Raw genomic sequence first — 26,045 nt, forward strand, 5'->3', positions numbered from 1 at the left:
AATACAGTTTTACCAGCAGATGTTATATACTAAATAGTAAATATAAATGTAAACATTTGTAATATATTTTTTGATGGAACCAAGCTCTTCATATCTGTAATGTCCTATGTAGCTCCTTCCCACTATTTTCCTTATTTTATTTTCTATGGAGCCCCAGAGTAACTTTTTATTAAGTAAAAAATACAAAACCATAAACAAAAAAACCTAGAGCACCTCATTGGAGAGCACTTCAAGATTATAATTAATTATTATTATTTATAAGAATAAATTTTAATGTTTTAATACTTTGCCAGAAAATACCTTCTCTTCCTTTGATTACCTGCTTGATTGAAAAAGAATAAATTGATTACCTGGTACTTTATAGTACCTGCAGATTTCTACTAACATTATTTATGAAATGAAAGTAACTGTATTATTGTTTTAGAGTGGTTAAAAGAGTAATTTTGTTTACTAGTAAAAAATCAGGCAGGTAGGCCAGCTTCATTAATCACCAGCACATGTTTGAGTCTCCTGCAACATCATTCAGAGCCTTTTAGTTTTGGGGGGAATTGATGCCATTGAGGGAGGGTCCATCATTCAAGGGATACTTTTGTAATATATATCTGTTCCTGTATTATTAGGGAATGAGGTGGAAGAGCAGCAAAAACTTGTAGTCATATGGCACTAGGGCTGTGCTGGCTCGGGTGCCATTGTCTGCTGATACCCTCTTGTAAGGGCAGACTGCTAGTCCATAGTGCATAATTGTGCCAACTTAATTTTGACAACCTTGTTGCCAGTCCTTTTATGCAGTTTTGTTGCATTGACCAGTGGTCAGCTATAGACTCAAAATATTATGTACAATAATTATTTTCATTGTTTCATTTTATTTTCTAACTTAGATACAAATTAATAATTAACTGGCAGCAAAGTTGTATAGTTTGCCCTTGTCCATTCACTGAGAGTACTGTTTGAATGAAAAGCTGCTATTGCTACAATGAAAGGTTCTGTATGAGGTTGTGGGAGGTAGGGATGGGGCCACTAACACCCCATCTCACTGCCTGGTGTCTATGCAGACCATATTAGGCTGCATCCTCACCAGATGGGGTAACACATGCACTTCTTCATATGTAAATGAAAAAAATGAAAAAATGAAAGACAAGAATAGATCAAAAGATATTGCCATCTTCTGCATTAAATATAATTTTCATTTGTTTCAGATATTAAAAACCTTGTGGGTTCTGAAAAGCATGTGTTGCCTTGGTTATCTTGATCATATGGGCTTTCTCAATCATTTCATGAGGGTGGTTGCCCTGTTTTGGTTTGAGATCTGGGCAAGGTAGTTGCCATTAGGCTCCCTTGCACAGGTCTGTCCTTTACCATTCTCATGCCATTGCCATTGTGCATGTGCAGCAAGATTTAGGAAGCCCTGAGATGCCAAGTGGCTCTCCATCAATAAACCCCCCAAAATGCGGTGCCTCTCTGTTAGTTACATAGGTGTCGCCGATCACTCTCTTGTCTGAGATTGGCGTGGTGTGGCAGCGCACTCGTGGCAACAACGCAGCCGTGGTCCCGTAAGTGCCGGGGACCTACCCAGCAGGTGGAGTCGCTCGCTTGCTGCTCTGTCACCCTCACCTCTCACTTATCATACTTCAACATGCTCATCACAGTCATTTATAATTTTCACTGCCATAAGTTGATCATGTATAAGTGCTCTTTTGGTCTTATTTAAAGAGTCTGGTCTTTTTTATTACTTTGCTTTTGCATTCCAATAATGTGTGTGCTTCATTCATATTCAAAGTTCTGAAATAGAATTACATGAATTATTGCATCACAAATACTTCAATTCCATCACATTGTTAAGCACATTTTATTTTAATTAAGAATCGTATGCATACACATTCATCAACATATTCATATTTTAGTGATAGTTTGTTATTTTATATTGTTATGCAATAGAGAGTTTTCCCAGGGATCCTAACTTCTTGTCCTTGGTTAGTTTGACAGTTTCATTTATATCTTTAAGCATTAAATGTATACCATCTGTGTAAGGATAGCTTTCCTTGCTAATTTTTTTTATTTGGTGAAGTTGTCACTTCTATCTGTACTGACATCCACACTGATGTTGGCATAAGCCATGTTACTTAAGTATAACCATTTTGTGTCAGAATAATGTCATTATCTATATGGTTGAAAACTGTAATATTTTCATGAAACCATAGAAGTGAATTGGCAATTATATATTACAGTGTTTTTGCCTTTCCTTCTGTATCTTTTGACCTATTTTTACTCCTTTAGTCTGTTACTTTTACTATTTCATCCATCTTTTATAGAACCTAATAATTAAATTGTACTTGGGTACTGCCAAGTCAGTATGCTGCACAAATATGAGACACAGTATGTACAAGAAAAATAGTCAACATGATTGTTTTGATAGTATGTGATGTTAACAAATTACTTTGGTTTGTGCAACTTACTGATTTGTTGCATGTGATCTTGTAATGGATTACTACAGAGAAAGTTTTAACCTAAAAGAGAAACCTCTTAATGTCAGGGATTTTAATCAAATGTTTGCAGCACCTATGTTTTAAGAGCAATTTAGTGATACTTCATTGCATAGTCTCACAGTCCGTTAATTTTTGTTTAGAGCTCCTGTGCTTGTGGCAATTTATTCCAACATCTTTGGTGTGCTATCCAACCCCATATAAAAAATTCTATATTGAGATGGTACTATCAGTGCAGATGTCATGCAGAATCATTCATGAGCATCATCCATTGTCACTGTTATTTCGTCAGCTTTGTTCAGATATGGCTTATCATTATAGAGCAAGTTGTTACCTCAGTACGTCAATTTGTTTCCATTTCCTCCAAAGAACAGAATTTGTCTCCTTCAGTCATGCAAGACATTATCTTGTATAGTAAGGGTTGTATAGTTCTTTATTATATAATTGTATTTCTCACTGGATTGGCTTCATATTTGTTGTTATGAAGCAGTTGCAAGATGTTTTATTTTTCTTGCCTTTTTATGGCATGCACAGCCAAGCATGTTAGAATGAATATACTGTATTTGAAGATATGGTGATGTTATGAGCTCATTATTATAATATAATAGTCTTTTTCAGCATACAGGTTTCATGAAGAGTCATGTGTTGCAGATGTATTTACAGATATATGTATGATGAATGGAGATGTGTAATGAGTCTGAAAGGGTGTTTACATGCTTTACAGAATGAGTGAAGAATGACTGTAGAATTGGAGAGGAGTGATGATGCTTTCTTCATATTGACAATATTTTTTCAGAGGGGTAACAGGCGGAGATCTACCAAATATATTAATGTGATTGTGTGCTTGTATGTCATACATGTGAGAAATGAGTAACCTATTATAATATTAAAAGATTGAACTGCATTTTTACCAAAGTAAGGAATGATATAGCCTACTTCGTAAAGACAACAAAGTCTAAAATGTAATTTATGATTGTCAGTTATATTACATTGCAAGAATTGTCTTAACACTGTAGAATTTAGCATTCAAGAAGTTATTCAATGATTCTTAGTAATTTTTCAAAGAATTTATTATAAAAAAATCTCCATGTCTGATAGACAAGTCCAAATATTTACTACATAAAAAAAAATATCTAATAGAAATTCCTCTCCATGCAGAATTGCAAGGCCATGAGATTCATGAAGAACAAATGTTGCCTAAAGGAGTATCACTTGGTATGTAAACTTTTGATGCATTTAATTAGCATAGTTGGATAAAGTGCATAAATTAGTACAGTATATATGAAAATATATTGAAATTGTTATTGCGTTTTATACAAACCAATTTTATTTTTATTAAATATTGAGCTTTGGTATGAAGTGTTGACCACAAATGCACTTGTTCAAGAAGACATATTATTTTATTTTTTGATTACTTGTTAGAATTCTCATACTATTGTCATGGGTTTGATCTCCTATATTCTCAACATCCCACCAGTTAGGTCCTTTGGGTGCATTCCAAGAAGCATTCCAATGTGTGTGACCAATTACGGCCCCAGCCTTGGTTATTACAAGCTGGGGTCTCGGGTCATTATTCACATTCTCCAGATCATCTAAGGACACTCCTCCCCAGCTCTCCTTCCATCTTTAGTGTTGGAGTATGTTGGCAGATTACGACCTTCTCCTCTATTCCTTGGTCCTTTGAATGGTATGCAAGCTCAAGAGGTTGGATCTCCACATCTATGGAGAGATGCTTATGAGAAGCTTCTAGTAGTCTTGTCCCCCTGGGGAGCTCTGGCCCTTGGAGAGAGATGTGTTACTAGTTTTATGGAGCCTTAAAAGGTCCCCCTTCAAGCCTCTGTCGAGTTTCTTGGATAGAGACCCAACACTGAAGACTGTTTTTCTCATGGCTGTAGCCCTGAAGACTGTTTTTCTCATGGCTGTAGGCACAATGAAGAGGGTAGGTGAGTTATATGGCCTCCTCTGTTGTGTTCATCATTTGGAAGGTGATCTTCTCTCTCATTTGCTCTCCTGCATTCCTAAGATTGAAGCAAAGTCTCAAGTTTCTTGATCATTCCCTTCAAGATATTGGTGGAGACCCGGATAAGATTCTGCTGTGCCACATCCATGCCATACGAAATTAATCCGTTCCGAGGCGGCCTTCGTATCATGAGCTTTTTGTATCTTGAACTGCATTTTATTTGTAAAATGCCTAATCCGTTCCAAGCCCTAGAAAAACACCCCAGTAAATTTTATAATAAAACTAAATTGACCAATAAACAATGAAATACTACAACAATTTGGACCATTCAATACCTAACTTAATACGTACTAGTACTAATATGTACGTACTCGTAAATAAAGTGTATTAGTGTACATGGTATACAAGAAATACTGTATGTACATACATACGTATGTAGTAAAATGTGGAACCTTACCTTTCAAGTGAGGCTGTCCCCGAAAGTGGCAACAGAGGAGGAGGACAAACAGCAGGAAACTTGTTATACGTACACTTAACTTTACGAAACACATTAAAAAATGTCAGGAAACACAAAATACACTTTGCGAAACACATTAACAAAACTGTAACACTTAACTTTACAAAATACTTAAAATAATTTTTTTTTCTCTTTGATTTTTACATTTTTTTTTACTTTATTATACTTTACCTTTTTTTTTTTTTTTTTTATACAAAATTTCAATTTCTTCACCACTTTCAACTTTCTGTTTTTTCGTAGTATCAATTGGATCTTCCTTTTTGCTTACTCCTACTAAAGGCCTCTTTAAAAAACAACTATTTAAGGAAGATTGCTTCTGCCTGCTTTTCAAAATGATCCTGAAACGACTCAGGCAAACGTCATCGAACTGCGCAAGCATACGAGCTGTGTAAGCCTTTTCGGGGTGTCTCTTTTCTACAAATGATTGCACCTTATGAAAAGCAGCTAGAGCATCCTTAATTTCTGCCGTTGTCATAGGGTCGTCCTCTTCCTCCTCCTCGCCGCTGCTAGAGAACTCTTCTTGACCGACGTTATGTTGCATGACCTCCAACTCCTTCAGGCCATCCGTCGTAAGCTCCTCTTGGTGCTCCTCGAGAAGGTCATTGATGTCGTCCTCGTCGACGACCAGCCCCATGGACTTGCCAGGTGCAACAATCTCGTCAAGATCTGGTAGTGAAACAGTTTCAGGATTGTCAACTGTTCCTGAATCTGCAACACCAGCTTCGCCCATTTCGAATCCCTCAAAGTCTCTGGTTGATACGGCATCAGGCCAGAGTTTCCTCCACGAAGAATTCAAGGTTCGCCTCAAAACCTCCTGCCAAGCTTGATCGATGAGTCGGATGCATATGACAACATCGAAATGCTCCTTCCAAAATTCACGCAAGGTGAGGTTTGTGGTATCGGTGATGTCGAAGTATCTCTTGAAAAGATGTTTCTTATACAGGTTCTTGAAGTTCGATATCACTTGCTGGTCCATGGGCTGGAGGAGAGGGGTGGTATTAGGCGGAAGATAAAGAACCTTGATAAACGAATACTCCGCTAGGATATCTTCCTCGAGGCCAGGAGGGTGAGCAGGGGCATTTTCCAACAACAGCAGACATTTCAGAGAGAGGTGCTTCACTTACAAGAATTTCTTCACTGTCGGGCCGAAACACAGATTTACCCACTCGGTGAACAAAAGTTAAGGATTTGCTGAGAACTGTAGCCTTCCTTGATTGTCATCTCGTCAAACGTCTTAATAAAGGCTTCGGCCGCTTTCATGTCCGAGCTGGCCGCCTCCCCATTCCGCACCACCGAATGGATGCCAGTCTGTTTACAGAATTTTTCGAACCACCCATGAGAAGCCTTGAACTCTGGGGTTGGCGTCGATATCCCTTCTCCTCTTGTTGTCTTTGGCCTGGGCAATCAAATCGCCAAAAATAGCGCTGGCCTTGTGGGAGATTGCCATCTCAGTTATCGTATCACCAGCGATTTCTTTGTCTTTTATCCAGACAAGAAGCACCCTTCCATCTCTTTGTGCACGTGGCTCCTCTTGCTAGACAAAATAGTCATGCCCTTGGAAGGTGTAGCTGCATTGATGGCATCCTTCTGCTTAAGGATGGTGCCTATTGTCGACGGATTTCGGCCATATTCCTTGGCGATCACACTCAAGCATCCTCTTCTTTCCTACTTCAACTTTCTTGGGACCCTTGACTACGTATATACAGTATGTAATGAAGTTATGTAGTATGTATACGTATGTAGTAAAGTTCTCACACAACATGATAAAGTAGTATTACAATGAAATCACTAACGAATTTACGTTAACCCTTAAACGCCGACTGGACGTATTTTACGTCGACATTTTTTGTCTCTCGGGTGCCGACTGGACGTATTTTACGTCGACATACAAAAGTTTTTTTAAAAATTCGCGAAAAAATACTTTTAGGCCTACCAGCCGAAAACTCTTGAATCATGCGCCTTGGGGGATGCTGGGAGTTCACGGATCAAGGTGTTGTTTTGTTTACAATCATTACGCAGGCGCGCAAGCACGAATTTCTTTCTTGCCGCACTAAAAAGTATCTGTGACACATCTCGGAAATTATTTCATCACTTTGACATAATTTTTTACCATTTTAAATTATCCTTTACATGTAGTATTATATATGAAAATGTGCGCATTTTTTATGTAGAATACAACAAAAAAATACTCATGATTGTAGCTTTTATCAGTTTTGAGATATTTTCATATAAATAACGATAAGTGCCAAAATTTCAACCTTCGGTCAACTTTGACTCTACTGAAATGGTTGAAAAAAGCAATTGTAAGCTAAAAATCTTATATTTTAGTAATATTCAATCATTTACCTTCATTTTGCAACTAATTGGAAGTCTCTAGCACAATATTTCGATTTATGGTGAATTTTTGAAAAAACTTTTTCCTTACGTCCGCGCGGTAACTCTTCCGAAAAAAATCATACATGCAATTGTGGTGATGTATGCAACATTTTAAATTAGCCGTTACATAAAGTTTTATATATGAAAATGTGCACAATTTCATGCACAATACAACTAAAAACAACCCATGGTTGTAGCTTTTATCAATTTTGAAATATTTTCATATAAAAAATGATAAGTGACAAATTTTCAACCTTTGGTCAACTTTGACTCTACCGAAATGGTCGAAAAATGCAATTGTAAGCTAAAACGCTTATATTCTAGTAATATTCAAGCATTTACCTTCATTTTGCAACAAATTGGAAGTCTCTAGCACAATATTTTGATTTATGGTGAATTTATGAAAAAAATAACATTTTCTTTATGTCCGCGCCGTAACTCTTCCGAAAAAATCATACATGCGATTGTGGTAATGTTTGCACCATTTCAAATTAGCCGTTACATAAAGTTTTATATATGAAAATGTGCGCAATTTCATGTAGAATACAACAAAAATAATTGAAGGTTGTAGCTTTTCTCATTTTTGAAATATTTGCATATAAATCACGATAAATAGAAAAAAACCACGTTCGGTCAACTTTGACTCTACCGAAATGGTCGAAAAACGCAATTGTAAGCTAAAACTCTTACAGTCTAGTAATATTCAGTCATTTATCTTCATCTTGAAACAAATTCAAAGTCTCTAGCACAATAATTAGATTTATGGTTTATTTAAAAAAAAAGACTTTCATTTGCTCCGCGCGCGGATTCTCCGCCACAAATCTCCGAAATGCGTACGTCCCATTCTCGTAATATTTGCTCCATTTCATATTAGGCATTTCATAGAGTTTTATATATGAAAATGTGCGCAATTTCATATAGAATAAAACAAAAAATATTTGAAGGTTGTAGCTTTTCTAATTTCCGAAATAATTGCATATAAAAAAATATATATAAAAAAATTTGACATTCGGTCAACTTTAACTTGTCAGATATGGTCGAAAACTGCAATTGTAAGCTAATATTCTTACAGTATAGTAATATTCAATCATTTGTCTTCATTTGGAAAGAAATTGGAAGTCTCTAGGACAATATTTAGATTTATGATGAATTTTTGAAAAAAATATTTGTTTACGTCCGCGCGTTACGAATTCATGCATTATTTTGTGATAATATTTTCTGTGTTGCTTTTATCGTTTTACAATGTGTTATATACCAAATTGATAGAAATTTAGTGTACATTACAACAACAAAAAAAGTAACTTGTTACATTTAACCGTTTTGCGCACAGCGCGATTTGAATACAATTATATATGAAATTCCTTTTTGTGTTATCATATATCGCATTATTTATATATGATAATGATAATTTTTTTCATTTCTGATGGTTGCCTACTAAACTTCAGCCAATGACAAAAAAAGGAGCCAAAAATGAACTCTTAATCTTGAAAAATAAGCGCGCTGTGATTTTTTGAAAAAAATATTTTTTCCGCTTCCGCGCTCAACTCTGAAACACCCCCGGCACACGGGAGACTCTTTTTTTTTTTTTTTTTTTTACCCCTTCGGCGTTTAACGTTTAAGGGTTAATAAACGAAATCGTATAGAATGAATGAATTCTGCATGGTTATGATAACGATGATGCCGCCGAGTGTCCGAAAAAGTGCTGCTACGTATATGCATGATGGGATCATGGGAGAGATACTGACCAATAGGAGAGCAGGATCTTATGGCAGTGACTAGCATCAGGAACCAATGGGAGAGCGGGAGGATGGTGGCAAGTCTACTCAGTTGGCGGCGTGCGAGGTTTAAAATTGTTATCGGTGGTCCGGGCAAATCTCGGGACTTTACAGCAACTACCTTTCGTATCCTGAACTATTTTCGTATGCAGAGCAAAAAAATCTTTGTATTTGCTTTCGTATCTCGAGTTTATCGTAAGTTGAGATTTTCATATGTCGAGGTACCACTGTATCTGAAAAAACCAGGACCTTGAGTTTAGGAGACTTTTGTTAGTATGAGGTGAAATCCAACCCCAAACACTGTCAGGGTCTATCCCCTTCCTAAGAGGTAAGTCTCCTGATATGAAAAGGATGGTTGTATCCCTTTTGGAATAAATATCTTTTTGAAAGTATGTAATTTGCATTTTTTTAGGCATACAAATCAGATCCTTTATATAAGTTTTACCCACCTGAACCACCTGGCTTTGTCCCTGTGGCTTAAGGGAAAAGTGAATGGCAAGGTTGGGCAGGTGTAGGAACCTTCCTCTTACCCCTATTCTCCGCCAGTTAAGTCCTTATTATTAGGATAATACTAATATCAAAGATTCTGGTTTGTATGATTAGGAAAAATACAAATTTCTTCCAAATTTTATAATTTTTCATACAGACCCATTAGTTGTAAGATTCCTTATTCCATGTGGAAATAATCCCAGATGCTTATTCCATTTTGCCCTACAGATGATCACATAGGTGTTGGATGGGAGGATGGCCTGGACAGTGTTACAAAACCATAACTATTTCATAACAACAAAATAATCCAAGATGCTTGAATCATTATTTAGGAGGAAAGGCAAGAGGGAAGTTTTCCCTAGATGCAACAGTTCTGTGATACAATTGGCAGTCTGTTTTTTAAGAGTTGGTTTGAAGGTGGCTTAGTCTGAAGTGGGGTGTTCAGTATGGGCCTCCAGAGTGCCAGTGGTTTGTACTTACCAAAGCAGTAGGTTCTATAGCTTAAGTACTCACCTTGACACCCAGTGACCTGCTTTATGAATCTGTGAAGGTGCCAAAGACACAAGGAAAATTAAGGGGAAGGAGAAATAGAATCTTCCAATACTATCCATTTGAGTTATCTGACGCACTGCAACTATAGTTCACAAAATACACACAAGTAGATGTACAAGTTACATCTGTAAGGCAGACGTGTGAGAAAGTGGAATGGTATCTCCACACCTTGCCTGAGTACAGCTGCTAATTAATCTACTTAATTAGCAGCTGCATTCAAGGCCCCAGGGAAATCATTGGAGTCGATATTGGGGTGTTCCAACATCTCAATAACTATATCAAAGTCCATGTGCAAGGTGCCTGTACTAGGGCACTTGTTGTGAAACAATTTCAACCTCTTTGTTAGTATCATCTTCAGCAAATGCAGCAGCTCTTGCTGTCAGAGTGAAGCTGGAAGTCAGGATTGCCATCATCATTGCTGAGCCATTCCAGTATGTCATCGTAGGGGAACGTCATTATCTTCAGTCACAATTTGGACAGAAGAGTTATCCACTTCAAACCCCTGGAAGTCCAATATGCCCTCTTGTCTATACAGCAGAACAAAAATTCCAGGTGTGGTTGAGGGGTCATTACAGTGATGTCACAGTTCCAGGTGTAGTTGAGCGTCTCTACATTGACATCCCTCCACGCATCCCTGAAGTTATAAATAACATATTTCAGTGAATACTTTCAAAGATTCTCCGGTGTCCATTCCCTTAGTGTATCCAAGCCTTCCTCTTCTCCTCCAATAATACCATCACTTTCTCTGGGAACTTCCTCCGCTATGGCCATTTTGTTGCAAAAATAACACATAGGGTCCATTGGCTTAATAAGTGCAGTCATATTAGGAGGCAGATGAATGACACTAAAACGACTTTCGTTAGCAACCAACTAGGGTGTAATGTATTAAGGTGCACAGGCAAATTGTCCATGAGAAGCAAAGCCCTCACCTGTTGTCTTGTAATGCCAAAGCCTTGTGTCTGATGACAAATAATATCCTTACAAAAATTATTATGGAACCAATCAGTTATGATCTTGGAGGTGAACCAAGCTTCACCAAACCACTGATTTGCAACGATGCCCACCAGTAGCATTTGCATATAATGAAGCAGACACACTACAGGTGGCCCTCGGTTAGCGGCAGGGGTTCCATTCCTGGACGCCGATGCTAAGTGATTTTCGACGCTAAGCAATTTTAAAGCCTACGGCCACCACACATCTTCTTTCAAAATTCCTGACCAGTTAACAGTGCCCTAGACCAGTCAAACGGCGCCTTAATCCAGTGATGGCGCTAGAAGTAAAATTATATTTATGCAGTATAGATCTATAGAATTTACTGTAGTGAAAAAAGCCTAGCTTTAATCCTTTGGGTGTCTAGAGTATGTAAAGATATTATAAGGTTTTATACAGTGTACAGGTAGCTGTAGCGTTCAAGTTACGATAATTCGCCTTACGACAATCCGATTTTATGAGAGACCAAATTACAATAGCCTAACTTTATCCCATCTTCTAGTTACATAAGTTCAAAAACAGCAAAAGAGAATGATGAAAGTATGGTTTCAACATTATATGTGCTCGTTGCATAAACGTGTACAGCCATGAACAACTGAACGTGAAACGACTTTTTTTTTTATATATATATATAGTAAGACAACCGAATTTTATAACATCCGTTTGGCTTGTATTTTAATCATCGTACTATAGTACACTATTACCATAGTTGTTATAAATGACGTTATGTAGAATAGAAATGAAATATCTTAATATAATAACTATTTGCTATAGATCAAAGATCAATATAGAAGCTGAGAAAACTGTTCAAGCTGCTAATGACTGTTATCGTGCATCGGCAAAAAGGATAAAACTCCAGTAAACGTATGCCATCAAACACAGCCGTAGATAAAATTGAGATAAATTAATTTTAAGCAAAACTACTGGGCTTGAAAGAACACATTATACTGTTGGTTTCACGCCGATATAAGATACATAAAGTAAAGTTCGTATTATGATGATATAAAGGAAAATTGCGAACGGAATTACATAATTTTTTCACGCAATAAACATGCTGCAAACGTAATTGTTAATGGAAAAAAAAGTTCACAATCACAACGAGACATATTCAATTCATATTTGCACCTAAAAACACATTGTATAAGGAAAAATAACCTTGTCTGATATAAGTCAAGTACGTATCTAGATATTCATTTATGCCAACCAGAAACAAGAAAATTTGCTCAGAATTACGTTAAATATGGCGAAACAAACTCGTGTTCGCCATCAGCCTATTTGAAACCAAAACATTGGCCGCTCTGCAGAATACGAGCTTAGATATGCCGTAGTATTGTATAATACAATAATATGAGAATACATACAATATCATTGGATACAGTGAAGTAATGTATAACTTTTTAAAGGATTTATGGAAAAGATGCATAATTAATAAAATAACACCATGCATTTTTCGGAACCATGAAAAAACATCCTCTGACAACACGGAGGGTAGTTACAAAAGCTGCCTTAATTTGTATCATATTTATTTACAAAAATGAAAATACCCTAAACGTAATATATTTTCATACACATATTAAACATAAGAGCATGAACATTTATAAAATCGACACATCGATCGCTAAATTTGCACTCTTTTTAACTATATTTTCGGAAGAGCAGCAGGCAGCTGCTTACAAGAATGAATAAGAAAAAACATCGTATTTGATAACGTGAAGGGCAGTTTCAAAAGCTGCCTTAGTATCATATTTCTGCGCAGAATTAAAAATACCCTATACATAATACATTTACATACTATATTTTCGAAAGAGCGGCAGACAGTGGCTTACAAGAATGAACATGAAAAAACATCATATTTGATAAAGTGAAGGGCAGTTTCAGAAGCTGCCTTTGTATCATATTTATGTGCAGAAATAAAAATACCTATACGTAATACATTTTCATACACATTTTAAACATAAAAGCATGAACATTTATAAATCAACACATCCATAGCTAAATTTGCACTCATTTAACTCGATATTTTCGGCATAGAGCAGCGTCAGAGGCATATATTTTACCCTAATACCCTAATACCTAATACGACAGCCGTAAAACCAATTCGCCATTGATTGATTGTGCCGTACAGGCCGCCTGTACTTGTAAAAACTTCAACCAGGTAAATTCTTTTACTTCTACGGTGACATCCCTCCAAGCATCCCTGAAGTTATACTAAATAATAGATTTCATTGAATATTTTTAAAGATTCTCCGTTGTCCATTCCCTTAGTGTATCCAAGCCCTTCTCCTTCTCCTCCAATACTACCATCACTTTCTCTGGAAACTTCCTCTGGTATGGCCATTTTGTTGCAAAAATAACACATTAGGTCTATTGACTTAATAAGTGCAGTCGTATTAGAAGGCAAATATTACGCTAAAACGACCTTCATCAGCAACCAACTGGGCTGTACAGTATTAAGGTGCACAGGCAAATTGTCTATGAGAAGCAAAGCCCTCACCCATTGTATAGTAATGCCAAGGCCTTGTGTCTGATGACAAATAACACCCTTACAAAAATGATTGTGGAACCAATCAGTTAAGACCCTGGAGGTGAACCAAGCTTCACCAAACCACCGATTTGCAATGATGCCCACCATTAGCATTTGCATATAATAAAGCAGACACACATTACTTGTTAAAATTTCAACCAGGTGAATTCTTTTACTTCTCGTCAGCCAAGGCATTAGTAAGGAGTGATAGAATAGACCCATTGTGCTGTAGATTTTCCCTAAAACAGCGCATTCTAGCTCATTGTCTTGCAGTGCCTGGTGTAATTGCTCTATTCCTCCATTCCCTTTGCCATTAGTGTCTTGTTAAAATAACATGTTGATTCTTGAATCAAAACAGCCAGCCTTCAGATGCCTTAACCCTTAATGGATGGATAGCTTTTCAGTAGTAGTAATAACAGGTTTGGAGTGGTGGACAGATTGATCCTGTAGATAAGCAATATTAAGTGCTATCAATTTAGAAAGAATTGACTTTGAGGGCTAATGTACTGCCATTCTGTCTCATATGAAGTCTTTTTATAAATTTGCTCATAAATATACCAAAGGGCTCTGTTGGTTTTAGTTCTTGTCTTTTACAATAGTATATCAGTTGTAAACGTAATTTTACAAAGAAATGTGCTAAGAAATATTAGAAAAGACATGTAGAAATAATGAAAAGTTACTGAATCTTTGTTCTTGGTAAATTCATGTAAATATTTTTCAACAAAAATGCTAAGAATTTGTTACTGATTTTATTTCTTATCTGTATTGATATTGTGTGAGCTGTAAATTATAATTTTACAAAGTAATATAGAATTATTTATTAGAAAAAACACATAAGTTGGTAAAATTTACGATCGTCTTGTAAAAGAGGCCCCACAAGGGGTTGTAAATAGTAATTTTCAACTTCTCGTGGAAGGTATGGAAATTTTTTTATCATTTTTTTCTTTTACCATGTGCATTTGCATATCTTCCTCTTTCCATTGATGTTTTTTTTTTTTAATTGCCGACCTCAAAGGAAAATACTTGCACTCCTTGATAGACAGAGAGAGTTTTGCAGGATGGGAGAGCCCATGAGAGATTTCCAAGGTTGTGGGGGGGGGGGCGGCGATGGGTTGAACAACTGAGTGCCATAGGTGATGAACAACAGTAAAGCTGTGTAGTGGAACCAACATAGAGAATGGCTTATTAGTCACTGAATATAAATATACAAATAGCTTCAATAGTAATATTACCTCCTTCTTGGACAATGAATAAAATGAAAATTTGTACACAATTAAAATATTTACCAAAAAGTTACTTTTAAACAACGTGTAATAAGAGTGTATAAACCAAAACAGTCTGCTTTACTCAATATACATAGAAGATTTAAATCAGAACACAAAGTGGGATATGCTGCAGTGTCCCAAGAAAAACATATCAGTTCTCTCTGCCAGATACTGCTTCAGTATTTGCAGCTGAATAATGTGTAATAGCATGAGCCATAGAAATAATTAAAGAAGCCTCATTTAATAATTTTGTGATTAGTTGCAGGTCCACAATAATATAGTATGTGAGAGTTAATGGTCTTTAATAAATGATAATAGCTTTCAAACCTTATGCTAGGTTCATCCTGTCAAGTGAACATTATGACTAAAAATTCGTCGAAGTAAACTTCTGAACAGGACAATTCCACAACGAAGAATGCAAATGAAGGGAGCACTCAACAGCCCAACTAGGTAATTCCATTGTTGATGTTTGTATTACTGTTCCAGCAGAATAGCGAACAGGAATACAAACATCAACAACAGAGTTACCTATAGTAGGGTTGTTGATTGCTTCCATCATTTGCATTCTTCTTAGTGGAATTGTCCTGCTCAGAAGTTTACTTTGACAAATCTTTAAAGTTATAATGTTCACTTGACTGAGGATGAGCCTAGTGCAAGGTTTGAAAGTTATTAATATTTATGAAAGACATCAACTCTCCATGCTATATTACTGTGGACCTGCAACCATTATCATCATTTTCAACATGGAAAACTGTGCCCACAATTTCGTGATTTAAAGCAACTCCAGAACTACCAGAAGTCATTCAAAGTCACAGTTAAAAAATAATATATAACAAATTAAGTTGTTAGTTCATATGCTATATAATACATAATGGGAAAATGTAGAAATATGTTGGATCCCTGTACATGTAGGAATCAAACGCAATAAAGTGGCTGATAGAGCAGCCAAAGAAGCAATCCATATGATAAGATCAAGTATGAATCCTTGCTATTGATTATGTAAGACATGTAAAGGTGGGGGTTATAAGTAAATGTCAATATTTATGGAATGAAGAACCAGAAGATAATAAAACAAACAAAAACCCATGTTAGAAAATGGAGTTCATCATATCAGTGAGAGACATACACAAGTAATTCTGACTCTCCTCCATATAGGCCATACTTGTCTGACACATGGACACGTAATGAGCAGCCCACATGACCCTGCTTGTGAGTGCTCAGAGCGCAAGGTGTTGATAACAATCAGAAATGTGATATGTGAATGCCCAAAGTATGACCAACAGCAACTGTCAACTTTTGGAAACAAATGGATAAAGAAAATTTTGTCAGAATCTTGCATTTTCAGTAGGTCTGATTTTAATGTTTATGAGGAAATGTGATTTAGTTAATAAAATATAAAAATAAGAATAATAATAATAATAATAATAATAATAATAATAATAATTAATAATAATAATAATAAATAATAATAATAATTAATATAATAATAATAATAAATAATAATAATAATAATAATAATAATAATAATAAAATAATAATAATAATAATAATAATAATAATAATAATAATAATAATAATAATAATAATAATAATAATAATAATAATAATAATAATAATAATAATAATAATCATAATAATAATTAATAATTAATAATAATAAATAATAATATAATAATAATAATAATAATAATATAATAATAAACTAATAATAATATAATAATAATAATAATATAATAATAATAATAATAATAATAATAATAATAATAATAATAATTAATAATAATTAATTATAAATTAATAATAATTAATAATAATAATAATAATAATATGCTTTATTTCAGCTCAGGGCCATATACATTGAATATACAAAATACAGACAGTAACATACACAGTCTAGATACATGAGACATGATAAAAAAGAAAAAGAAAATGAATAATCGGCACTTATCCACAGAATAGCTGAGGTAGCATAAAAGCTAGTAATCATAATAGTGGTAATGACAGTAAAAATATTGGTGAGAAAAAAAAATATGCATTGAGAGTAATAACAGTTAGTGCACAAATTATATAACTTAAATTTCAACTGTGTGGCGGAGTGGTAGCGGGGAGTGTTTGTGAGGCGTCTCAGAATGTCATTGTGCACAACAGTGATGCGTCTCATGGTCTCTCGGGTATCGTCCGTCCAGAGGGAACACCCATAGATACTGTAGCAGTACGAGCGGAAGAGCAGCAGTTTCACGTCTCGGTGACAGAAGGCAAACCTCCTTGCAATCATGTTGCCAGCTGCACATAGTTTACGACACCTCTGTTCAATGTCTGCCTAATCTTTTAGGTCGTCGGTGATAATGTGACCCAAATATGGAAATTCGTGCACAAATTCCAGCCGATGGTTTCCGAGGAAAATTTGTGGTTCTGTAATATGCTTAAGCAATCTCGGGAGCAGCGACATGCACTGGGTCTTGGTTTTGTTGTAGATTATATCAAATTCCTCTGCATATTGGCGGCAAGTGTCGATGAGTCGTTGGAGACCTTGCACTGATGGGGAAATCAGAACCATATCATCGGCATAACAGAGGCTGTTTATAGTTGTTTCATTGACAGTGCATCTGATTGGGAGTGAGTTCAGTTTGACATTCAAAGCATGAAAACCTTGGAGTGTTTGATGAACTGTAAAACAAAATTTTAAAATGGTACATGACTTATTCTGAATTTTAATACAGTGGTACCTCAGAATACGAAACTAATCTATTCCGAGGCAGCCTTCGTAACCTGAGCTTTTCGTATTTTGAACTGCATTTACATGTTAATTGCCTAATTCGTTCCAAGCCCTACAAAAACACCCCAGTAAATTTTATAATAAAGCTAAATTGACCAATAACAATGAAATACAACAATTTGGACCATTCAATACTTAACATAACCTTTATTGTAGTACATACCTGTAAATAAAGTGTATTAGTGAACATGGTACAAGAAATACTTTATGTACATGTACGTACATATGCAGTAAAATGTGGAACCTAACCTTACCTTTCGAGTGAGGCGATCTCCGAAAGTGGCGACAGAGGAGGAGGACAAATGGCAGAAAACATGAACACTAACTTTTACGAAATATATTAATAAATGGCAGAAAACCTTAACACTAAACTTTACAAAACACATTAACAAATGGCAGAAAACATTAACACTTGATTATCTCCATCTTTGTTCTCCATAGAATGCATACTCTTCTTTCCGTGAACTTCAGCAACATTCTTGGGACCAATGGCTATTAACGTAAGTAATTAAGTTCACACACAACACGATAAAGTAACTTACAGTACACCAAAAATGAAATCACGAACACAAATTTACGTTAACAAACAAAATATGCATATGTGAAGGAACGAGTTCCAGTGTTTACGATAACGCTGCTGCAAAAAATGGTCAAAGAATGCCTTTACATGGAGGCATGATGCTGACCAATAGGAGAGCAGGATCTTATGGCGGTGACTAGCATCAGGAACCAATGGGAGAGCGGGGGGATGATGGCGAGTCTACTCAGTTGGTGGCGTGCAAGTTTTAAAATTGTTATCGGTGGTCTGGGCGAATCTCGGGACTTTACAGCAACAACCTTTCGTAACCTGAACTATTTTCATATGTAGAGCCAAAAAAATCTTCGTATTTGCTGTCATAACTTGAATTTTTCATAAGCTGGAACTTTTGTATGTCGAGGTACCACTGTATATACACCTTTTTAATGTGTATGTATGAAACATGAGTAAATGTATTTATTGCGTGTGTTCTTGTATGAAAATATGCCTTTGTGCAGTTTTTAATTTAAATTTATGTAGCATCATACTGAATGACCTATTTTGTCCTAGTTCTTGGCCTCAGGCCTAGACCTGACATTTTACTCTTAATCCTTCATGAGAGCGAAATCAGCTCAGTGGTCTGGTGAAACTACTATGATGATATTATTATTAATAATAATAATTGGAAGGTGGGCGAAGGAAGTAGGGGAACAGTTTCCCCAGCTGGTAAGGGGTGGGGATGTAGTGTTGGATGGGTGAAGGACCTAGGTATCTAGATGTCTGACTACCCAAAATTGTTGTGTTTCCAGTTTTGATGTTTATGATTTTTCCTTATTTTGTTAAAGGATAATATGGCTTAGATCATAGCTGTTATGGTAACATACACTCTCCTTCACTGTTTAATTTATATTTCATGCCATTGTATTCTCATTTATAATTTTACTGTATTTGTGTACACACACACATAAACACACACACACACAGACTTATTTGCTGGCAATGGTGAATTTTCTAGAGCTTATTTTGTTTTGTGTTTTTACAGGCATGATTTTTCCACATTTAATTAAAGGAATATATACACTACTGTGCTGTGACTTATAATGAGAGAGAGAGAGAGAGAGAGAGAGAGAGAGAGAGAGAGAGAGAGAGAGAGGTATCACTTATATTGAAGCCAATAATACACTTTTCCTTTATTTGATTTTTGTGAAGGGAAACAGGCCAAACTGGGGACAAATAGCCAAAACCACCACTAAATAAGTGAAACCAGCCAACCCTTTGCTATTCTCATATTTATTTTTACTCTACTTAATAATTGTTTATTTTTATGACCTAAAAGCTAACACAATTATGGTGTGCATAGGGTACATATGTAAGCACATACTCCTTCACTGTGGCTGGTGACAAGACTTAAGATATCTGCAGTGATAAAATATTCCCTTATATAATATTATGATATTATGTGATAATAATACTTGAGAGTCAACTAAACTTGTAATGCAATACTGTACAGTAAATCAAGCAAAGCAAAAATGAAAAAGAGTCAGCTAAACTTGTAATGCAATACTGTTCAGTAAATCAAGCAAAGCAAAAAAAAAAAAAGAAAAAAAAATGGCAAACATGATACTGCCCTAATAAACAGGTTTTGTTGTAGGAAAAACCTGTTTTTGGTAGTCGCTGTTGAGTCCTCAAAGGATTTACCCTCCATGGTGTTAGCCAGTACCCTACGGTGATCAGACTAATATCAAAGAAATGTCTTTTAGCCTGGTCTTTTAGCTGGGTATTATGCCATAATGATAAACACTATGACAAGTGATAGAGTATAATGGACTCAAAGACACGAAGGCATTCTATCTTGTCATCAGCGAAGGTTGTACCCAGTTTCCTACGTCAAAACCTGTAGAAGTGACCATTGCGCATGCGCATCGGCCATCTTGTTTTATGCTCGGGCTGGCCAAAAGACCAAGAATCTATTACTCTGTTGATCAACACAGGATGTACCTTTACCCAAATCCCGTGGGTTTTTGTCACGGAAGTGGGAGAGTTTTGAGGACTCAACAGCGACTACCAACACTAGGTTTTTCCTACGTCAAAACTTGTTTTTTGATATCATAGTTGCTGTTTCGTCCTCAAAGGAGTATTACCAAGAAATTGACAGGTGACAAAAAACTTAAGCTCACAAATTTTCATCCCAAATATCTCAAAGTTTTAAGATTAAATAATTTCAGGTCCAATGTCAAGCCTCTAGTTTTAGTAGAAAAGATAATGAAAACAAATAGGATATACTTTTAGCATGAAGTTCTGTGGGGGCTTACCTAAGTGTACTGGGTATGGTTGCGACCTTTACACACCTTCCCCAGCGATAGTCAATGTATCCACCCGTTAGGGAGACCCCTGGTTTTCTGTCGTGGGACCTATGGGGTCAGGACTAACCATACCACTTACTGATACACAGTGCATTCAAATTTGTTCCAACTCATGGCAGTAGTGTTTTAAGAATACTGACTGATGACCACTCAGTACATTCAGAAACTTCTTCAAATGATACATTTCTGAAGAAGGCCAATGATGTACTTACTTAATATCATGTGATCTATGAAAGGAATGTGGGTTAGCCTTTTTAATGAGGGACACTAAAAAGGGACTTTGACGAAAGAAAAATCTATTTCTGGGCAAAGGACCTGTGTCGCCCAGTGAAATAGGTTCCTTTAGCACTTATTTCTAGGGTAAAATATTGCTATAATACCAGAGAAAAGCTAAATTGGAAATGCCAGATTATTCTGGCTCGCTCACCTTTATTATAAGGTGTCGGTATGGTTTCTGGGGCGAGTGAAACCACTACCATAGGTCCATTTCCATTTAGTCTCTTCCTTCAAAAACCTCATCTAAAGAGGAACTGACCTAAGGCTCACTACCCGCTACCGCTATGGCTAGCGCCTCGACGTCATTCCTGCAGATAGCACCCAAGCTTGGCCAGACAGGGGGTTAAAGGTAAGGGTGGGATTTCACTGGGCGACACAGGTCCTTTGCCCAGAAATAGATTTTTCCTTCGTCAAAATCCCTTTTCTGGGCTCAGCCTGTGTCGCTCCGTGAAATAGTACCAGAGAATAACGCCAAGCTTGGGAAGAGGCAGTACATAAATAGCTACAATAGGATAATCAAAAACAATTAAGGTTAGTTGCTATAATCTAAATTAAGTTACAAACAGGTAACATAATGGCAATACAACCTTAATACTAGACAAAAACTCAAATCATCACAGAAAGTATACATTAAGATGAAAGGCAGTTATGAAGTAATCAATATGTACAATATATTACATCCAAGGACCAGTATGACTGTGACGTAACTGGGCTAGGGCAAGAATACTAGTGAGGCCGGTAGGAAGAAGGCAAAGGAGAGACATAAGCTGGACTACTTACTACTAACCTGAGCAGTGTCAGGGGAAACTGTGTTTCCCGCTGCCACTGCTGGAAATTTAAGGGCTTCTAAGGACTTAAGATAATGGCGTTTGAATACTGTCGCAGATTTCCAGCCTGTGTACTTCTTCAGATCTTCAAATTTCATATGTTGGAAAAAATTAATTGAGGTAGCTATTGCCCTAATATCATGTACCCGTGGGAAGGACTGTGGGTTGGCCTGTTTAATAAAATATAAAATTTGTTGTCTAATTGCTTTTAGGGAAATAGTGCCACCTTTTTCTCTAATGAACAGAGGGCCAGAAGATATCAGGGCAGTCCTGTCTAAATATGCTTTCAATGAAGTGACTGGACATAAGGATGGGTCCTTTGGAAGCGGAACAATCTTCCAGGGGGCCCACTTATCTATTGGATCCTCATTTTTTGCTAGAAATTGACGATCTGGAGAAAGTAACACTTCTCCTGAAGGGAGAAACTCTACATGACCTGGGTCTCTAGATAAAGCCGCCAGTTCAGATATTCTGGCTCCTGAGGCCAAACTTATGAGGAACAGTGTTTTCCTCAGGAGGGATAGATAGTCACACGAGCTACTATTAGTGCCCGAGGCTAATTTAAGTACATCATTTAAGAACCATGACACATACTTGGGCCTCTCAGTAGGTCTGAGTCTGGCACAAGCTCTGGGGATAGATGTAAAGTATGAATCTGTTAAATCTATCTTGAATCCGAATTGGAAAATCTTTTTAAGAGCCGATTTGGTAGTAGTAATGGTACTAGCTACCAAACCTTTTTCAAATAATGATCTGAAAAAGGATATTGCAAGATTCGTGGTCATGGTTTGTGTATTAGAGTCCCTCAGGAATAGAGCCAGTTTTTTAGCTGCTGAATCATATTGACGCAAGGTTGATTCACGTTTATCAGATTCTAAGAACATGATGTTCTGAGGATCGATATCAGCATCCCTCTGTGCTGCAAACTTCATGAAGTCCATAAAGTTAGGGCTTTCTGAATTCCTGAGGAAGCGAACACAGTCCGTGTTTGCACTAGCTGTGATAGTCTGGGGTTGGGAATCCGTTGAGGGCGGGAGCCCCAACTTCAGAAGAAGAGGGAACCAATTGCTCTTGGGCCAATTGGGGGCTATCAGAGCAGTGTGACCCTTGAACGTCCTGAGTTTGTTCAGGACTTTCAGGAGAAGCTTCACCGGAGGAAAGAGATAAATCTTTTTCCACTGATTCCAATCTATAGCCAACGCGTCCGAGGCATAAGCCAGAGGGTCCAGGTTGGGGGCCACATAACAAGGGAGTTTGTGGTTCGACTCGGTGGCGAAGAGATCTACCTGAAGCCCCGGTACTAGCTGACAGACCCAACTGAATGACTCCTTGTCCAGGGACCATTCCAATTCCAGTGGGACCGAACGTGATAGTGCATCCGCCACCACGTTTCTTACTCCCGTTAGGTGAGTGGCCGATAGGTGCCACTTGTTCTTGCCTGCTAGTGAGAAAATGGCTATCATGACATGGTTCATGTGGCTTGACTTGGAATCTCCCCTGGTGATGCAGTGTACTACCACTGCACTGTCGAGCACCAGCTTGATGTGAGATTTCTTGGCTGGATGAAGTTTTTTCAGGGTGAGGAACACTGCCATAGCTTCTAGTACATTGATATGAAGCTGGCGGAATGGAAGGGACCATGTTCCCTGTACATTTTTGTACTGTGAGTACCCGCCCCAACCGGTTAGTGATGCATCTGTGTGGATCACTAAGGCCGGCGGGGGGAATTGCAGTGGAATTGTCTTTGACAAATTCCTGACTTCCGTCCAGGGACGGAGACGCCTCCGTAAGATCGCCGGGATTGGAGCTAGCCTGTCCCGGGATCTCTTGTTCGCTTTTGAACGCCAAACTCGGTTTATATCTTTTAGTTTGGCTTTCAACAGGACGTCCGTCACTGAAGCGAATTGGAGAGAACCTAAGATCCTTTCTTGGTTCCTCTGGGACGTCTGTTTGCACTTGAGAAATTGTCTGGTTGCCTTGGCTATTTCTCTCCTTTTCAACAGCGGGATTGATAGAGTATGTGAATCCAAATCCCATTGAATTCCCAGCCACTGGAAACGGGACGACGGTGTTAGCCGGGACTTTGTCCTGTTTATCTGGAATCCTAGACATTCCAGAAAGCCGATGACTGTGGCGGTTGCTCTGCGGCAAGCTTCGATGCTTGTGGCCCACATGAGCCAATCGTCCAGATAGGCTACTACCATGATTCCCTGAGATCTTAGTTCCTGGACCACTGTTTCCGCCAACTTTGTAAATACCCTGGGGGCTATGTTGAGCCCGAATGGCATTACCTTGAAGGAGTAGGCTTGGTTTCCTAATTTGAAGCCTAGGAACGGGTGGAAGTGTCTTGCTATCGGGACATGATAGTTGGCATCTGTAAGATCTATAGAGGTGGTGACGGCTCCACGGGGAAGTAAGGTCTGCACCTGTGAAATGGTCAGCAGTGAATGAATAAGTTTAGACGGGACAAGTCTAAGATTATTCTTCGTTTGTCTGAGTCTTTCTGTAGCACGCTGAACAAGCGACCTTGAAATTTTAAATGTTAGACTCTTGACACTACTCCTTTTTGAAGGAGATCTTGGGAATACTCTATCAATTCCGCTGTTGGTTCCTGGTAAAAGGTGTTGGGTGGGGGTGGACATTGGATCCAACTCCAGCCCAGACCTTTGGACAAAATACTTTGGGCCCAATTGCTGAACCTCCAACGTTGACAAAAGAGGTACAGCCTCCCTCCTACCTGGAGATTCTCATTGGGTTGCTGAGGGGCGACCTCCTCGCCCTCCGCGTGAACCCCTGCCCTTGCTGGCAGCCCTTCTGCCGCCTCGCTGACGAAAGGCGCCTCTTGCCCTGCTACCCCTGCCGAACCATTGAAGGCCTGAAACGCTTGGTTTTCAAACGTCGGGTGGAAGGCCGGGGAGACAGCGAAAGAGGTTGAAGCCTGCGCCTGTTGTGGCTGTGTCAACAGCACGAACTGCTGTTGTGGTTGGGCCTTAGAGGTTGATGGTTGGGGAACCAGAACTGCTTGGACCAAAGTTTGTTGTTGAGGAGCCTGGAAGGGCTGGAACTTCCTAGGCTTCTTCTTGGATCGGGGGTTCGATGTGGAAGACTCCGGTTCCAGTCCCCCCGAACTCTTAAACTTTGGTTGAACCTTGCAGCCTCATGTTGCACCTCGTTCACTGCTGAGGCTGGGAAGAGGTCAGGGCCCCATATTGATGAGGCCAGGAGCTTGTTGGGTTCACGACGGATTGTGGATTCCGACAGTAGATGCTTCCTACAATTCCTCCTAGCCACAACAAAATCATACAAGTCACATTGCATCATCGACAATAGTGACTTAGCGATGATCTTGAACAATGGCTCCTGTGCATAGATAAGAGCCGCTGCTTCTGTCATGACTAGTGAGTTGAGGGATTTCCCAAGTCGCGTCCTGGCATAGAATTCTGTCTGAATGAGCCCATCAGACAGCCTGGGTAGTCTCTCACTAAACAGCGAGATGGCACAGTCCGGTTTTAGTTTCCCAACCGAGAAGGTGGCTGGGAGGTCTACCCATAGGTCATCTGTTCCGGGGAGTAGGAGAGAGGTCGGTTCTGTCTCCTGGAGCTGCGGGCATAGGGCTCATCTATGATGCTGCTTGCAGAGTGAGTTCTGCCACTTTAGATGTGAACGGGATGGGAGTCTCCTCGTCCACAGTGAAGATCGTGAAGGGACTTCTGAATGCCGTAACCTTAGTGTTTACACACTGCCATTCTTCAAGGTTACGGATCCAAGCTTGTTGTGCTTGGTCCTGAGAGAGGATATCTGTCTCTTTTGGGACCTTATCTTCTCTTATTAAAGCAGATTCCGCGAGGCGGACATAGCCTATGAAAGGGGCTTGCAACCCTTGCGGGTAGAACTCGAAGTCCTCAATCCTTCAAGTCCCGCAGCCCTCAATCGTAAGCATTCCGTTCACGAAAGGTGCATAGGAGGCCACTCTCCATGGGTTACTCGGGTGAAAGGGAGGGAGAGTGGAAGAGTCCGGCATTAGCGAGCCTTGGGGTGCTTGACCGTCTTGCTGAAGCCCCGACACTACGCCTTGCTGGAGACCTGCAACGATATTCTCTTGCGTCACCAGCCTCTCTGAGATGGCTTGGATAGACTGTCCCGAAGCATCTAGAGAGGTGGATATATGGGCAAGTATCTCCTGAAACTTGGTTTGCACCAAGATTCTGACCATGTTGCCCATTTGTTGCATTATGTTGGAGGTAAAGACCTCCTGGTCAAAGGAGGAGGGCTCTGCCTTTTCCTTGGGTACCTTGGATCTCACTCCTTTGGAGGTGGATGCCACAGGGTCAGTGGAGGAAGAGTGAGCTCTTTCCTTA

General features: G+C 38.2%; 1 protein-coding gene across 1 annotated transcript in view; it reads left to right on the forward strand.

Moving 5' to 3' along the window:
• Positions 1 to 26,045, forward strand: part of LOC135195700 (nuclear factor of activated T-cells 5-like) — a gene marked incomplete in the record, with an annotated part of 221,671 nt that overhangs the window by 146,408 nt on the left and 49,218 nt on the right. The window contains 1 exon segment of the mRNA XM_064222099.1: positions 3,639 to 3,695. Coding sequence (XP_064078169.1) covers positions 3,639 to 3,695 — 57 coding nt within the window.

Source organism: Macrobrachium nipponense, chromosome 16 (assembly GCF_015104395.2).
Source record: "Macrobrachium nipponense isolate FS-2020 chromosome 16, ASM1510439v2, whole genome shotgun sequence".
Taxonomy (NCBI): Eukaryota; Metazoa; Arthropoda; class Malacostraca; order Decapoda; family Palaemonidae; genus Macrobrachium; species Macrobrachium nipponense.